General features: G+C 37.0%; 1 protein-coding gene across 1 annotated transcript; it reads right to left on the bottom strand.

The window, feature by feature from the left end:
- Positions 1–4758: 4758 nt before the first annotated feature.
- LOC112040733 (uncharacterized) lies at positions 4759–6483 on the bottom strand. Its single transcript, XM_065762885.1, has one exon. The coding sequence runs from the start codon at positions 6481–6483 to the stop codon at positions 4759–4761; it is 1725 nt and encodes a 574-aa protein (XP_065618957.1).
- Positions 6484–18162: the final 11679 nt, after the last annotated feature.

Raw genomic sequence — 18162 nt, 5'->3', positions numbered from 1 at the left:
AGCTATAAATATAAAAATAAATAAATAAATAAATAAAAGCCATGTGGGACCCATGGGACCTGCAAATAATGCTTATGTAAAAAAAAAAGTAAACCAACTTACAGTGTAAAGTAATGCAAGTGGGCTCACAAATTACACTAGCAAATAATGTTTTGCTCTTGAAACGTCAAGAATGTGGGCTTGAAAATAATTAACCGTGTCACGTGAGCAACATGAAACAAGCTGAATAAGCTAAAACCTAGCTTATCAGCTATTCCCAAACGCAGCCTTAATGTGGAAGGGATGATTGCTTCCTCTAGAAGATTCTTTCTTCAAGCTTTTAGGCTTAGTCACTTTCTAATCCACATGGATCCTTGTTTATGTTATGGGTGCTAGGTGAATTTTTAGCATGCTATTGAGGATGGGGTGCTCCTCTGAAGGTATCCGAGGAGCGGACCTTCCTCAAATGGTTCTTCTTCAAATTTGTGATGATTGTCTCATCCTTTTTTTGAGTTGGCTTCCTTGGGGGTCATTTGGGTCCGCTTTGGTTAAGCCCATTTTGGTAGATCCAAATTTTCTCCCTTATTTTGCTCATTTGGGCCTAATGGCCTAAGCCCTTTGATTATAACTTGATTATCTCTCTCCTTCCCCCCCTCCACCCATAGCTAACAAGTCCTATTTGGATTTTTCTATGAATTGTTTTCTTTAGCCTTCTTTGGATTTCTTTCACTAACTTGATTTTCAAAATAGTCACAACTATTTTTTTTTTTTTACCTTCATGCTTTTTCTATCATTAGGTTTTAGATTGGTAAGAGCACTAGCATCAACTGTATTAAGTCAAATGTCATTTTAATACTCCAAAATCTACTTTTACCTAATTTAACATAGTATTTAACATTACAACATATATCAAATATTCTATTCTTCCCTACAATACATTAAAATAATATATACAACATATTAAAATAACCTAAAAAGACTCCTACAATATTAAAAAAAAAAAAAAAATACAAAACCCATATTCCACTTCACGACCTACCACCACCAAAAATCAAGCAACCACCACTCAAATTAAATAACTACCACCGCAGTCATAAACACAACCACGAAAATCAGCCCACAATCATCGCAACCCATAAAAATCGACCCCAACAACAACCCAAAAAAAACTCCCGCATACGAGAGAGAGAGATTCAAATATGTGTGAAAGGAGAGAGAAAATTAGAATAAATTTTTTTTAGCATTTCTGTCGTACCATTCAATTAGTAGAACGGTATTGTGAATCCATGCTAAAATTTTTTAGCATTTGGTACATTTGATGTAAGTGGTTTTTGTGTGTGTTTAGTGTGCCAAATGCTAAAAATTTAGCATTAGCACACCTGATGCTGGTACTCTAATATTTGTTAACAATGTACATATATTTTGAAAATCGTTTGTAATATGTTACTCAAATATTCAAAGTTAGTTTGTGTAGAAATGGCTTAACTTTGTGCATCCATAGTAAATCCTTAATCGAAGTTCAATCGATCGTAAGTCACAGTTGGACAAATCCTTGATCAACCAAAAGCCGTAGTTCAACAATTCCTACATGGAAATTTATTCGATCGAGAGTGGCGCACTTTGTTTTATTGGTTACATATTTAATTTGATATCTCTTTATTTGAATCTCACTTACATTTATCTATATAAAGCCATATATACCCGACTAACAGTGAGGCAGATGGAGGCAAAAATTTAGTGCCACTGTGTGAGAAAAACAAAGCCTCCTTTTGTGTGTTTTCAAGAGAGAAACTTAATAGTTTGTATCCATAGGTGTGATCAAGAACTTGAAACCATAGAACTTGTCAACCAAGTGAGATCATTGTAGATCAAACATTCAATTAGAACATGCCTTGGATTGGATTCAAGGTTTTGATTATATATTGACAAAAACGGGTTGTTTTTGAAGGGATCCATATACGATAAGTTTGGTGTTCTAAAACTATTATGAGCTGCAACAGAGAGTTGTCTATTTTGTCATGGAGTCTAGATAGTAAAAGTTTTGTTCTAGATTGTAAACTTCTTTTCACATAGTAGATTGCCTTAATTGAGGTACGTTACCGTTTAGTGATTTTCCCTTTAGAGATGTTATCCATCGGTTTTCCTTTTTGTCCCTATGTCGTCGTACTTTTTTTTATTGTTGTGCTTACAGATTGGTGATTTGCTGCTTTTATGGGTTATATCATTAGAATTGTGTGATAACATAATTTAGCTAATTGAAAATTAATTAAGAAATTTACTGCATTATTGACCTTGGGGTACCGGACTAATGATTTGTTTTCATTAATTGCCAGGAAATAGGATGTCCATAGGTAACAGTGGGAACATAGCTTCAACTACTAAATCTAAGAGCCCGTTTGTTTAAGCTATTGCAAAAACCTTAAAAGGAAGTGTTTGTAAAAAAGTTAAAGACTCCCTTATGTATTTCAAACAGGCGTTTTATCACTTTTACACATCTTTAAAAACGTAGTTTTAGGCTGCACAAACACCTAAACAAATGCACCCTTAAATAAGAGCAAACCATATTGCGATTTAAAAAGGATAAATTTCGGTGCTTCTTTGTTTGCACCTTGACACCAGATTAAAAGAGCCTTGGCTGTCGATCAACAACCTAGCCATTGACCTCTTTTGTCAAATTGGGATGAAAGATATTAAATTCATTTAATGCTAGTGATTAGCATGCACATAGGTGATGCTATCACAGGTTAACCTCTCAATTACCGACGCAATGTCCAAAACTAGCTGTTTCACCATGTCCTCCAAAATATCTATGTTTTCTTATCCTAGCTTTTGTCGAAAAATTGCAGTCTTGTATTCTCTCAGGATATACTGAAATTAACGAAAAATCCCTTAGTACTTCTAAGCCTATCTTTTGTTTCTTTTCCATGTACAATAGTCATATATAAATAGCTACTCTAGGTTTTTAAGTGCTTCAATGCACACATTTTCTTAAGCTTAACCAAAAGAAAAGGGAAAAAAAAAAAAATCTAGTTTCAGGACTAATGGAAAATTACAGGAGATCTGGGTTTATTTTGTTCTTTCTGGGGATTTTCCTCCTACTCGGCCTCTCCAAAGCTGAAAGTCATTTCTCTTTCCATTTCATTTTTTTGTAATTTTTTTTAAATGAATAGTAGAAACTCATTACTCATGTTGCATTAGATTACTTGTTATATAAGTAATACGTAGTTTGTGAACCCAGGCTAATGGTTTTTGTATCGACTACTTGATTTCAGATCAAACAGAGCCCAGGAGGAATGTGAATCTAGGTCCAATCCAGGGTTGGAGAAGCGCTTACTACTGCATGATCTATAATGTAAGGCATATATGTATCTTTCATTTTCTAAGAAGCACATATACTTAATTTGGAATGTCATACCGTGTTGTACCCGTGTTTGACACTTGGCACGTTTGAGACATTTTTGCAAGTGTATCTTAGCCACGTTTATTTTTTTTAATAAAAAAAATATAGGATACGACCAGAACATGAAAACAAAATGAACTGAATATCATTTTACAAAACAAAGAGAACATTCATGTTCTGAATAGTAACAATGTATTTAAAAATTAGTAAACATCATTATTCTTAGTTTGTATTCTATTTATAAATCTTTTTATAATCATGAGTTTTCTTTATCGTCTATTATTACTCTTAATTTAATATATATTTAACATTATATGAAAAATAGATGTTTAATAATATATAAAAAATATTAATAAAAATATATCTAATAATTATTTAATAGACGTGTTCCTGAGTCCTATTTTTTTCAAAAAATTCCGTGTCAACGTGCTGTATACTTACAACTCTTGTCCGGGTTCTTAGTTCATTTTTAGGCACTTCCAAAGCTCATTGCTCATAATATTCTTATTATTATTATTATTATTATTATTATTATTATTATAAATTTTGAAGTTTAATTAAGCTCTTTGGGTTTCCTCTGTATGATGGTCTGTAATCAGATATCCCCGAGTTGCACACGCTTAGGCATGGACTTGACAGATAAAGGGGCTCTGACTGTGAGACTAGATCAAATAGATGAGTACTGTGATATACAGGAGCGTAGCCAGGAATAAATACATGGAAGGGCCGGGTTGTAACATATCTATACTAAATATAATTCTTAAGTCTATTGGATACAAAATTATCAACTTTCATATATCATCATATACTTGAACATGTTGGGAATTCAACCGAAATTCCAAACCTGTGAGAAACAAAAAAATAGAGAAAACAAAACGCCAAAAGAAAAACAATCATACGCACAAGACAGTATTTACGTGGTTCGGCAATTTGCCTACGTCCACAGAGTTGCAGAGATTTCACTATTATCAAAGAAAATTACAATGTGCGGCTACAATGTTTTTCTTTCTCAAAAACAACAACAAGACAAAAGCCTAATCACAAAAAAAAGGCTTTTATATCCTGCGCACAGGATTCTCAATGAGCTACAAAACGGGCCAAAAAAATTTTGTCTGCCCAAGCCTCCGCTCCATGGACTAAGCCTCAGTAAATCTCCCATTAAAAACCACGCAACATTATTCAAGTCAGGTCGGGTCATCAACCGGATCAAATCATGCCTAACAACGATTTTTCATGGAATAAAATTCATCCATTATCATCTCCATAGTGAAATTCCCTGCAATTTCCTTCTCTATATAAACTATCATATTATCTGTCAAAAACTCATCCTCCATTCTATTGCGAAGTCTTGTTTTTAACAACTTCATAGCTGAGAAAGCTCATTCTGTAGTTGCTGTAGAAACTGGAAGAGTCAACACAAGACGAATAAGTCTATCAATCAAAAAATAGATATTAGACTTTCCTGAAATTTTTAATCCCCTACATAGCTTGGAAATTGTACTCATATTCTGAAAATCTAGATGTTTTATCACATCAAGCTCATAATGTTGCAATTGAGACTCCAAAAGTTCTTGTTCATGTTCAGTAAAATCTTGAGGATAATATTTCTTAATTAAATTGCATATATGAACAATTTTGAATAATCTAAAAGCATCCTTGGGATTTAAAGCTGAACTAAGAATGACAAGTTCCGTTGTTAGCTCACAAAATCTACTTTTCAATTCTTGCAATTGAAAGTCTATTGCAGCTGTAAATATGCAAATTCTAAAATGATGTTCCATTGTTAAATCTTCATCTTGACGACGATATCTACCTCGACCTTTAGTGTAACGAGCATTCATATCAGGAATATCAATTTCATGTTGCTCACAAAATGCTATAACACTAGCAAGTAAAGGCTCCCATCCATCATCTCTCAACTTTTGAATAAGTGATTTTGTAGTTGAAACTAAATGCATGACATTTAAAAGGTCTTGAGAACGTTGTTGCAAAGCTTGACAAAGAACATTAGTAATTCCCATTATCTCTTTCATCAAATGCAAGATTAAAATAAATTCAAATGATGTTAATACCTGATAAGCTCCCTCGGCATCATTGCGTTGTTTATAGTTAGCCCCTTCCTCAGAGATAGTGTTAATAACTTTGCAAGTAGCATTAAACATATTAATCAAACTACAAATAGATTGAAAATGAGATCCCCACCTAGTATCTCCAGCTCGTTGCAAAGTACCAATCTGGTTTGCACCTCTTCCAGTCTCAATTTCATTAGAAGCAATTATATTTTCAACTTGTTCTGCTTGAGCATGTTGCAATTCATCATTACGCTTACTAGAACCAACAACAATATTGATAATATTAACCAAATGATCAAAGAACTGATGAACATCTTTTACTTCTCTAGATGCTGTAACTAAAGCTAATTGCAACCTATGAGCCATATAGTGTACATAATAAGCATATGGGCACTCTTTAAGAAAAAGAGTTTGTAATCCATTCCATTCACCACGCATGTTACTAGCCCCATCATATCCTTGACCTCGAATATTTTCAATGTGGAGGTTGTAATGAGAAAGGACAGCACATATCTCATTCTTTAAAGTCAATGCAGTAGTGTCTCTAACATGTACAACATGAAAGAAACGCTCTTTAATGAAACCTTCTTTATCAACAAACCTCAAAATGATGGCCATTTGCTCTCTCTTCGACTCATCCCGAGCTTCATCAACAAGAATGCAAAATTTTGCATCTCCAATTTCTTCACGAATAGCATTTCGCACATTACTAGCAAGAATATGCAAAATCTTCTTTTGAATTGTGGGTGATGTATATTTGGCATTTCCTGGTGCATTTTCCAATACAACACTAGCTATTTTGTCATTGAAAGTTGATGTGAATTTTATTAATTCAATAAAATTACCTCTATTTTTTGAATCAAGGCTTTCATCATGACCTCTAAAAGCACAAGCTTGGAATGCTAGCCATCGAGCACACTTTACTGAGGTTTTGAGCCGCAACCGATTATTCTCTAATTCTTTTGACGTTTGTTTCTCAATCAGCTTGTCAATATGCCGTGAATGATTCTTTAAATCCTCGCAACATTTCATAGCAATTTTATGTGGGGAGTTTGGTTCTTTCCCTTCCTGACGAATTAAAGGACAATTCATTCCATCTTTCACCTTTTTCCAATTATTAAAACCTCATGAAATGAATACATCTGATCCGGGACGACCTATTGGTTTCTTACTAAAAAGGTAGCAAGGTAGACAATATATCGCATCCATTGAAGGTGAGTATTCCAACCAATCCTTATGTGAACCAAACCATGATGGTTGAAATTGACGATGATGAGTATCATCATTGTATGGATAGTTTATATTTTCAGGTTGATATGAACCTTCTTTGAGATAAGCTCGTCGGATTTCATCTTGTTGGTTGATAGGAAATTTACATATTTGTTTACGTGATCCTGGATCACGATCTATCTCTTCAAATTGAAGTTCTGGACATTTGGAGGGGTGTTCATCAGGCATTGAAGTATTAACATTTGTTTCTACAGCCACAGGTGTCCTAATTTCTGAATTGCTAACATCATTTTTCTTAAAGAATGCATCAATTGTTTTTCGTTTGCTCATAATTCTTTTAGCTTTAAGAATATGACTCAAAAATTAACCTGAAAAGAATTTTTTTAAAAAAAATTTAATTAGAAAATTTTACTTAATTATATGAATGTTATTCATAATCAAGAAAAAAAAAAATTTTCACTATAATTTAAACAGTTAGCCCATTTTTAATACAACTTTAATTAATAATAACCCCTCAAAAAAAAACAAAAATAATTTAATTAATTTGTCTTTTATAATGTATTGGTTAATTTAATTATATAGCTTTAATTATTATTGTTTAGTTTAACAATAAACTATATTGTTTTAATTTATTTGCCATTAATTATACTGCTTTAATTTGTTATATTGTTTAGCCCCTTGTACATATTACATTAAAAGAGCCGAAAATTATACATTCCATGTGCAGCACAATAATTAAAGCAATGTAATGTGTTGCACATTACATTGCTTTAATTATTATGCTGCACCCGGCCCCATGTGCCCATAGCCCATCTACCCCTTCCCCACCCCATTCAACAGCCAATAGACAAGCACAAAATGCGGCCCAATCACAATAGCTAGCTGCAATCAGAAAATTTCACAATGCCAATCATAAATCATAACACACGTTACACTAAATGACAATTAATATTTCACCAAACACCAACACACTGAGTCACTGACCAACAACAAAAAGGTATAAGATAAAGCCAAATTTAAAAAGACAAAAACACTAAAACAGGAAAAAAGCAAAACCAGCCAATTAGAGAGTCATAATTCAAAAGAGAGACAGAGACTTACCGAGATGTGTGATCAGAATCATCAGATAGGCTATTAAAGATAGAGAATAAAGAGACTCTTCATAAATATTCATTTCATTTTTTTTCCTTCAGTGAGCTAAAGAGAGAGAGACTGGGAGAGAGTTAGAGAGAAAAACCTTGTGGAAGGGCCGGACTGCTGAAGCGGAGGGAGCAACTGCCAACGAGCACCACTGCACCGGAGCAGAGGCAGCACGATCTGGCAGATCTCCGATGAGGCAATGACGGTTGCGAAAAAGAGCATTTCAAAATTTTAGTGAGATAAAGAGAGAGAGACTGAGAGAGTCAGAGAGAAAAAGTGAGAAATACCTTGAGGGAGGGCTGGAGGGAGCACCGTCGCACCAAGCACCGGAGCAGAGGCAGAGAACTCTGCGATCTCTGATCTCCGATCTACGATCTGCGATGAGCGGCGACCGGGCGAGCAATGACGACGACGACGGCGACGTGATCGTGGCCCACGGGGTTTGGTTTTGGTTTGTGTATTAGGGGGGGTTTTTTTTTTTTGATAAACACTTCTGTTTTGCGTTTTGGTTTGCTGGAGTTTGATGTGCTTTAGTATTGGGGTTTGATTTCTCTGCCACTGCTAGCGACGTGATGGATTTCAACTCTCTGCCAGCGATGTGATGCTCTGTACTGGTTTTTTTTTTTTTTTTTTGGTTGAGAATCCGTGGGCTTGCCGTGGGCTCTGTTACTTTTTTTTTTTTTTTTCGGATTTTAGTTCAAATTTGTTTTGGGCTTTTTTTTTTTTTTTTTTTTGCTTGAAAGTAGAACAGATATATATATATATATATATATATATTTTTTTTTTAATTTGAGGTGTTCCTAATTTTTGATTGGGGCTAGGAAAATGAGTGAGAAATGGGTAGTGGGGCCGGCTGGTTAATGTTGGGAGGCTCATTTATTTTTTCGTCCTAGTCTAATGGAAGTTTTTTTTTTTTTTTTGCAAGGGCCTCGGCCCCTCAAGCCACTATGTGGCTCCGCCCCTGCGCCCCTGGTGATACAGGATGCCATGCTCCCACCATGGCTGTACTTAAGTGTATCAATGATGTGAAAAGAGACTTTTGGTTCGCCACCCGTGCCATGTACAGTACGTTAGTGACACCATTTCGAATGGATGCAGTGCTAGGAAAGGTACAATTTCATATTATTGTAATATACCTTTGGTTCGGTTTTGTTTTTTATTACTTATTATGTGCCATATGACTGAAATAAACTTGATGTTATATTTATACCTGGGTATTTCAACTGCAGCTTTTACTACAGCTTAGTCGAGCAGTGGAATCAAGGTGTACCAAAGGCATATGTGTCAGTTATTTCTAGTTTGGTCTTAGTGGCCATCTTCAACCTTTAAGACTTCATCTCTCTCTCTCTCTCTCTCTCTCTCTCTATATATATATATATATATAAAAGGGTATGGGGTAGGGGGTCCTAGAAATAAAACACGTACAATAAATGGAAACAAAGGACTTGTACGGACGTTGATTTTTTTTTTTTTTTGGGTTATATATGGACTGTGGTGTGAGGACATGAGGTTTGGGATGTAAACTTGCATGAGTTTCACCATTAATATTTTTACAAGAATATACAAGGTATAGACTGAGAAATATGAGATGGGTGTACTCAAACTAAAGAAATAAATTATGCTTCCAAAGAAGGACCTTTCTTTTTCTTTTTCTTTTTTGTCTGATTTTTTTTTTTTTTTTTTTTTTTTTTTTTTTGGAGAAACTTTTTGGTCTGAGTTTCTAAAGAAAAATCCGTGTACTTTTTAATATATGATTTTAAAAATAAAAAATCAGTTTGTATAAATGATCTCATTCAATTTCAACCAAAGGAAATTAAACATCACGCAACCTTGGATCAAGCTTTTATTCCACTAGTCGTGCTTCCATACAAGTATTAAGTATTTAATTTGACACAGAAAATCAAAACTTATCAATAAGAAAAAGACAAAATGACAGTAAAAATCAGCTCATGATTTTCTGATCATTTCAGATAAAAGAGTCACCAGTCAAGTTTTAGTTACGCATTTGAATCTAATGCCAAGCTGTGTTAACTAGTTGCCTAAACAAGATTTTCAAATGCCAAGAAATAATATAATCAGTGCATGACATATATGATATATCACAAGAACCATAATGAAATTATACAAATCCATGCACTTCTGTTGGAATCTGTATTTATCACAAGTTAATGATTGCAGAAATAAAGTAATTGCACAGATGGAACTTACACATATGCTTTAAGGATAATTCTATGATATCTTTATGATTTTTTGGATGTGTGATACCTCCAATCAGATCTCCACCTATGTCTATATTTAGTTTCATATATTTTGTTCATAGTTGTTCCCAAACCAAGAAAAAAAGAGGAGGATTGTGGTAGGTTGACAACCAACATAAAATTTAATCACTCATTATATATGAAAGGATTCATTATAGCCGTCCCATATTACTAGCGTACGTGATGCATCAGACTTAGGGGCTTGGTTGTAGACTTGTTAATACCTCCAATAAGACATGATAGTAACTTTGTTGTATTCGCTTATAATTCATAACTCACCTTATATTGACTATTTGAACAATAACTTACAAATTTATAGTATTTTCTATTTTATGTTAGAATGTGACAGAGCACATAATACCTATTACATGCCAAATATGATAGAAGACTTCGTCATTTTGCAATCCTTCATTTTCTCTATTTTTAATCAATTTTTACCTTCTGCATAGTAAGTGAAAATAACAATTTTATCTTTGAGAAAATCCCATAGATACCCTTTGCCATAAATTTTATATTAGAAAACGTCATACTGCAATCTTGAGAAATTTGGCCTCTTTGTGTTCATAACAGTGCCTAGATCATTGTTTTATTACTACTTATTGCTTAAATCTAATTGATTGATATGTTATCTTACCATAAACATGCTAGGATTATCCTAGGTTACTTTTAATTAGTCCATAAAAAGATTAAATAAAAATTTAATTAAAAGATAAAATCTATTTGTTGTTAATGATAATTATGGTAGACATGCATACACACAATGATTCCATGGAGATAATGTTGGTTTTTAATTAATTACTAAATAATTGTATTTATCCTCCTCACTATGCTTCTATTTTTTTTTCATCCTTTTACTTTTTCATCATCCCAACATTTGTGAAGGAAACATTAGTGAAGGAAATTATAAACGGCAATCCAAAATTCGTTTGAAAAATGATTTGAGGCCTACTAGGAAATTGGCAATCGAAGAGATGGTGACCATGCATGTGTTTTTAATTAGTTTAAGATGTGGAGATGAAAATAGAGTAGTGTTCAATAAAGCTTCAAAATGTTTTTGTGGGGGGTCTGAGGACTGAGGAGGATCAGATTGAGGAATAACTTGCATAGTCTAGGCCTGAAGAGGTAAATAAGCTCCGAGGATTTTGCCCACCAATCTTATCAACTACATTAATGTGGAAATGACTCATGAACAGTAACTTTCCAAATAACAACCCCTTCTACCACCTTTAGTAGAGTTTTGATGAGACAAGTATCTTGAGGAATGCTTGGAGGCATACAGGTGGAGGACTAGGATGCAAGGAATGGGGATATAAAAGGAAGGGAATCTCCCAGAAAAGGGGGCTGAACATTTTCTCTAAGAAACAGAAAAATAGGGAAGTGAACAGTGTATTATCTGGTGTAAAACTTGAACCAAATATAAAGAAGAGACTAATCCTCAGACCTGCCCGAGGAGAACATTATTCTCAATTACTACTTAAATTGCACTTATCTGTTACTCTGGGTTCTTCAGCTTAGACTTAAAATTAGCTTAGAATTCCACTTGAAGTATTTTCTCACTCTTCAAAAATTTCTATTGTTTGGGCTTGGTTTAAGGGATAAGGTACCACTGTTATTAGTGGGCTTGAGCCTTTACTTTCTGAGTACTTACAATTGGTGTCGTCTGTGGGAAGTCATCTGCAATCTTCTTCTTTCAAGCTATGGCTAACTCCAAAGAGAACAGAGAGGAATCCGTTGGCTCACAGCGTGTGGACCACTTTGTCAACTTGGAGTAAAGGAGAGATCGAGATCATAATTGAACTTCAAGTGTTAGGGTGGAAACTCAGTATACGGAACGTACTGATAGGAGTCACTCAAGAATGGGGAGTCATGTGTCCCATGAACAAGAGACTCGAAATCTCAAGTCAGTGATTGATTATTTGCGCAACAAGTTATGTCGTAGGGCGCACAACAAGGAAGATCGAACACCCCCATCAAGCTCAAGATCTGAAGATGGCAGCTACAGACCGAGGTCAATTACTCCCCCTAGTGAATCCTTCTTCGTATCTTCATGCTTGGATAAGGTGGAGAGGCAAAGTAAGAGGCATGGAGAGAGCTCATTCCCTAAGAGCATGGGAAATGATGCAATGAGCAAAGCTTTACGCCAAATTGCTAAGTCACCCTTTATGTGAAGAATTGATAGGGTCAAGCTGCCTCATCGTTTCACCCAACCCACCTTCACTATTTACAATGGGAGAACTGACCCCGTGGAGCATGTGAGTCACTTTAATCAAAGGATGGCTATTCACTCGAGGAACGAGGCCCTTATGTGCAAGATTTTTCCTTCTAGCCTCGAACTTGTTGCCATAAGGTGGTTCGATGGACTTGAAGAGGGTTCTATAGGTTCTTATGAATAATTGACAAGGGCCTTTGGAGCTAGGTTCATGACGTGCAATAGGGTCCCAAGGCCTCTAGACTCCTTATTGTCCATGGTGATGAGAGAGGGGGAGACACTTAAAACCTATTCTGATAGATACTAGGAGACATTCAATGAAATTGAAGGAGATTTTAAGGATGTAGCCATCAGAACCTTCAAGGTTGGGCTCCCAACATATCACGACTTGAGATAATCCTTGACTATGAAGCCCGCCAAAAGTATGCGTTAGCTCATGGACCGCATTGACGAGCATAAGCGGGTCGAGAAAGATCAAACCTAGGGAAAAGGGAAGGAAAAAATTTTTCCCCTTGAGAAACGAGGTCCTCGGGTAAAGGGGTATAATCATAATCGACCTAGAAGAGAGTTTGCTAGCCAACCACCAAGAGCTAACACACAGGTAGTCAACTCGGTGTTTAAGGAGCCAATGTATCAAATCCTTGAGAAGATAAAGAATGAGCCTTATTTCAGATGGCCCAATAAGATGGGAGAAGACCCATCCAAGCACAATCAAGGCCTAGATTGCCATTATCATCAAGATAAAGGACACACAATTAAAGACTGTAGAACTTTATGGGATCATCTGAACCAGTTGGTGAAATTAAGCTGGGAAACTAAAACAGTTTATGCACCAGCCTCAAGGGCAAACAAATCAGACTGAAGCAGAGTATCAAAGAGAGGTTGCACCGTGGCCACCTATGGGAACGATCAACGTGATTTTTGCCACCTTTAGTTATGGTGCAGATTCACTTTCGGACATTATGTTAGTAGTCTCGAATCTAGAGCGTGAGGAGCAAGTCCAAGAATCTAAAAGAGTTAGACATGAAGCATTGCTAACTCTAGGCTTCTCGGAGGGGGATAAGGTGGGGACTTTTTAACCCCATAATGATGCCCTGGTTGTGACCTTACGGATTGGGGGTTATGATGTAAAGAGGGTCCTGGTGGACTAAGGAAGTGGAGCTGAAATTATGTACCCAGACTTGTATAAGGGGTTGAATCTCAAGCCAGATAATTTAAGCAAGTATGATTCCTTGTTGGTCGGATTTGATGGGAGAACGGTAATTCCCCGCAAAATGATTAGGCTACCTATTCAGGTAGGGAATGAAGTTGTGCAAGTGAACTTCATTATGGTTGAAGCTTACTCCTCATACACGGCTATTTTGGCTAGGCCTTGGCTTCATGCCATGGCAGCGGTATCATCTACTTTGCACCTTAAAGTTAAATACCCCACCGAGGGCAATGTTGGGGAACTTGTTAGAAGTCAGGCGATGGCCAGGCAATGCCCAGTAGCTGCTATCAGACAATAGTCATTGAATAAAGCTGTTTCTGCCTCATAAGAGGTCCCATAGCAATTAGCGGATCCTGAGGGTGAACTTGGGTTTAAGCAGCAAGGGATGCTCTGTAAGGAGTTAGACAAAGTGATGATTCGGTCAGATGTGGATAGATATTTCTAAGTTGGTGCTCAATTACCCCCTGAGGAAAAAGAGAAGCTTCTAGGTCTTTTGAATGATAACGTAGATGTTTTTGCATGGAGTGCTTATGAGGCACTGAGGATTGACCCAGACTTTATATGCTATCACTTTTTTTTTTTTTTTTTTGAGAATCAATATGAAGAAATTTTATTAAATTGTTACAAAATCAGAAACAACAAACTCATAAATATCTGGAGGAACATGCTCCATCCAAACTAACAAAGGTCATGACCCTCTTGCTCTCTTAGTTAAGGCATGAGCTACACAATTGCCCTGCCACCTTGTATGAGAGAAAGAAAAAGTTCTAAGTGAACTCGCTATAGACAAAAAGTCTTTAACAAACTGACCAATAGACAAGTGGCCACCATCAGCTGTCATAGATTGACATATGCCCACCTCCACTGCAAATTGAGCTGCCCTTCTTGCAGCTAAGGCCTCCAAGATCTCCACAGAATCCGGGTATAAAATTTTCTCAGATAACGTCGATACCACCTCGCCATTTGAATTACAAATTACAACTCTAATTCCTGCCTCTCTAGAATCTGCAAAGACTGCCCCATCAAAGTTTGTCCTGTACATCTCCCCCATCAGAGGTCTCCATTTGGTTCTTCCAAGTATAGACTTCACTTTGATCATCAGAAATTTCTTCTGATACTTAGCGAGATAGCTGCTAGCTGTGTCGAAAACTTTCTTAGTAGACAAGCACTCTTCCTTAAGTCTGATCTTGTTCCTGTGATGCCAGATAAACCAAGCAACAATAGCAAATAATTCCAATCTTCTTGGTTGCTACCTCACTAGCTGAATTAGCTCACAAACATCATGTATTCCTGGGAAGTCTGAAATAATCCAACAAAATACAGGTGCCAAAATATGCCGCAGTGCATCATATCCCCAAATGGCATGAAAGGTCGACTCTTACCCTGATTGACAGAGGCTGCACTCTGCACTATCCATAATTTTCCTTTTCCTCAGATTCTCCTTGGTAGGTAGCGCTTCAGAACATACCCTCCAGAGAAAAGTTTTGATTTTATTAGGTACCCGAAACTTTCATATACGATTCCAGAAAGTCCTTTGATTCAAGGTGTCTGAACTTGCTACATCCATACTTTTTTCATCCTCACACAGCAATTTGTACCTGGTTTTAACTGAGTACTTACCACTTCGACAGTGTGGCCAGATTATACTATCTTCCTGACTTGACCAATAGAGAGGGATGGCTTTTATTCTTTGTGCTTTAAACCATAGGAAATGCTGATCAATTAAACCGTGGTCCCATGTTTTTGTGTCAGGCCTAATCAAATAGTTCACAGTGGCTCCTTCTAAGGCAGATATTCGCGGAGATAACACCTTAGCTGACTCCTTACTTGGCAACCAACTATCATCATAAATTTTTATATGCCATCACTTGAATGTGAATACTGGGGCTATACTTAAGAGACAACCACCTCGGTGCTTTTCAAAGGAGCACGTCGAGGCAGTGAAGGATGAGGTGATCAAACTCAAGCAAGCAGGGGCAATCAAGGAGGTGTTTTACCCTGAATGGCTAGCTAACATTGTGGTGGTAAAAAAGAAGAACGAAAAGTGGCGAGTGTATGTGGATTTCACGGATTTGAATAAATCATGTCCAAAGGATCCCTTTCCCATGCCTCAGATTGACCAATTAGTCGATGCAACTGTTGGACATCCTCAGATGAGTTTTCTGGATGCTTTCCAGGGGTATCACCAAATACCTTTAGCCCAGTCCGACTAAGAGAAGACAACTTTTTGAACCCCTACTGGGAATTACCACTATCGGGTAATGCCTTTTGGTTTAAAGAATGTTGGATCTACATATCAGAGGATGGTGACCCGAATGTTTGAGTCTCAAATTGGGAAAACTGTGGAGGCATATATTGATGATATGGTTGTGAAGAGTAAGCAAACTTCGGAGCATTTGAGTGACTTGGAGGTTGTGTTCGAGGTGCTTAGAAAACACAAGTTGCGACTTAATGCTTCTAGGTGCTCTTTTGGTGTTAGTTCGGGAAAGTTTTTAGGTTATATGATCACTCATCGGGGAATTGAGGTTAATCCCAATAAGATTAAAGTCATAAGTAACCTACATCCACCTTGGAATCCCAAAGAGGTACAGAAGCTAACAGGGATGATAGTAACCCTAAATAGGTTCATCTCTCGGTCAGTAGACCAATGTCGGTCATTCTTTCAGCTCCTCCACAAATGGAAGAGTGGACAAAAGAGTGCATTGATGCCTTCGAGGAATTAAAGAGGTACTTGTCTCATCCTCTTGTCCTCTCCCGACCCGAGAAGGAGGAGGTTTTGTACTCTTGAATAGCAATTTCTAACCATGCAATAAGTCTAGTCTTGGTTAGAACAGATGATGGAGTGCAAAGGCTTGTCTACTATGTCAGCAAATCCTTGTAAAAAGCCGAAATTCGTTATTTACCCTTGGAGAAGGCAGTTTTGGCCATTATACATGTGACAAGGAAACTCCCTCATTATTTCCAAGCACATGCTGTGGTGGTTCTTACCCAGCTCCCTTTGCAGGCACTGCTTCAAAAATCTGATTACACAGGGAGGATTGCCAATTGGGGGACGATGCTCGGGGCTTTCAATATTAAGTATATGCCCCGTATGGCTATAAAGGGACAAGTCCTGGCTGACTTGGTTGCTGAGTTTACCGAGGAATTTGTGGAATACAAGGTGTTGGGCTCCGAGATCATGGTAGTCTCTACTCTTTGCTTTCTAGCTTGAGAAGTTTATACTTATGGTGCAGCTAATAAAAAAGGATCTAGTGTGGGAATTGTCCTAATATCCCCTGAGAGGATAACTATGGAAAAATTGAGGTTGAGATTTCCAGCCATAAACAATGAAGCGGAATATGAAACTTTATTGGCGGGGATGATAATGGTTAGCAAGTTAGGAGGAAAGGTCATAGAAGTCTTCTCGGATTCAAGGTTATTGGTTGGGCAAGTTAATGGAGAATTTAAGGCTAAGGACCAATGAATGCAAGGATATCTCAGTAAAGTTAGGCAAACTCAATTCAACTTCGAAGCCTTTTCTATAAAGCAGATCTCGAGGAGCCAAAACTCCCATGTAGATTCGTTGGTTATGTTGGCCACCTCTTCGGGGTTAGGACTTCCTCAAGTTATCATCATCGAGGATATGATGGTTTCCGACCATAGTGATCATACAGGTTGGTCCAAGTTGGATGTATCCATTAGTCTCATTCTTAAGAAGTGGATCACTACCCGAAGACAAATGTGAGAAGAGAAGATTAAAAGAAAAGATCTACAATACTAGCTTTCCGAGAAGTAGAAGTCGTATAAACGCTCATATTCAGGATTGTATCTGCTATACGTTCATCCTGAAGCTATGGAACCCTTATTGAAAGAGTTACATGAAGGGATTTGTAGGAGTCATATTGGGGGAAGGTCCTTGTCACATATAGCTCTCACCCAAGGGTATTGGTGGCTTAGTATACAGAGGACTACCCAAGATTATGTTAAGAAGTATGACCAGTGGCAAATATATGCCTTAAATATTCACCAACCTAGAGGAGTCTTGAATCCACTCTCCAATCTATGGCTATTTGCTTAGTGAGGCTTGGAAATAGTGGGGCCATTTCCAAGGGCTGCGGGAAACTGAAGATGGGTTCTTGTCAAGATTAACTACTTCATAAAATGGGTTGAAGCTGAGCCACTGTCTAATATTTGGGATGTGGATGCAAAGAGGTTTTTTTAGAGGAACATTGTAGCAAGATTCAGGATTCCCTATACGTTAATCTCAGACACTGGCTCCAACTTGAGAGTAAGACTTTCAGAAGGTATTGTGGGGAGTTAGGTATAAGAAATAAGTATTCCACCTCAGCCTATCTACAGGGAAACGGGCAAGCAAAAGCAATTAACAAAGTCATAGTTAGTGGATTAAAGAAGAGGCTGGATGAGGTAAAAGGGAAATGGGTGGATGAGCTGTCACATGTACTATAGGCATATCGCACCACACCCCGAAGGTCAACTGGGGAAACTCCATTCTCAATGGCCTATTGGTTTGAAGCGGTCATACCTCTCGAGATAGGGTTCTCGACCTTGAGAACTGATCAGTTCAATATGGAAGAAAACCACCGTTTGCTATCAACAAGCTTGGAGTTAGTTGACAAGAGAAGAGAAGTGGCCATGGTTAAAATGGCGCATTATCAGCAGAAACT

Source organism: Quercus suber, unplaced genomic scaffold (genome assembly GCF_002906115.3).
Source record: "Quercus suber isolate HL8 unplaced genomic scaffold, Cork oak 2.0 scaffold_1, whole genome shotgun sequence".
NCBI classification, from domain to species: Eukaryota; Viridiplantae; Streptophyta; class Magnoliopsida; order Fagales; family Fagaceae; genus Quercus; species Quercus suber.
The sequence above is the reverse complement of the archived record's forward strand: the minus strand, read 5'-3'. Positions and strand labels throughout refer to the sequence as shown.

Bases quoted from the DNA above. Each gene is read 5' to 3' on its own strand.
- LOC112040733 (XM_065762885.1), bottom strand. From the start codon at position 6,483: ATGAAATGTTGCGAGGATTTAAAGAATCATTCACGGCATATTGACAAG.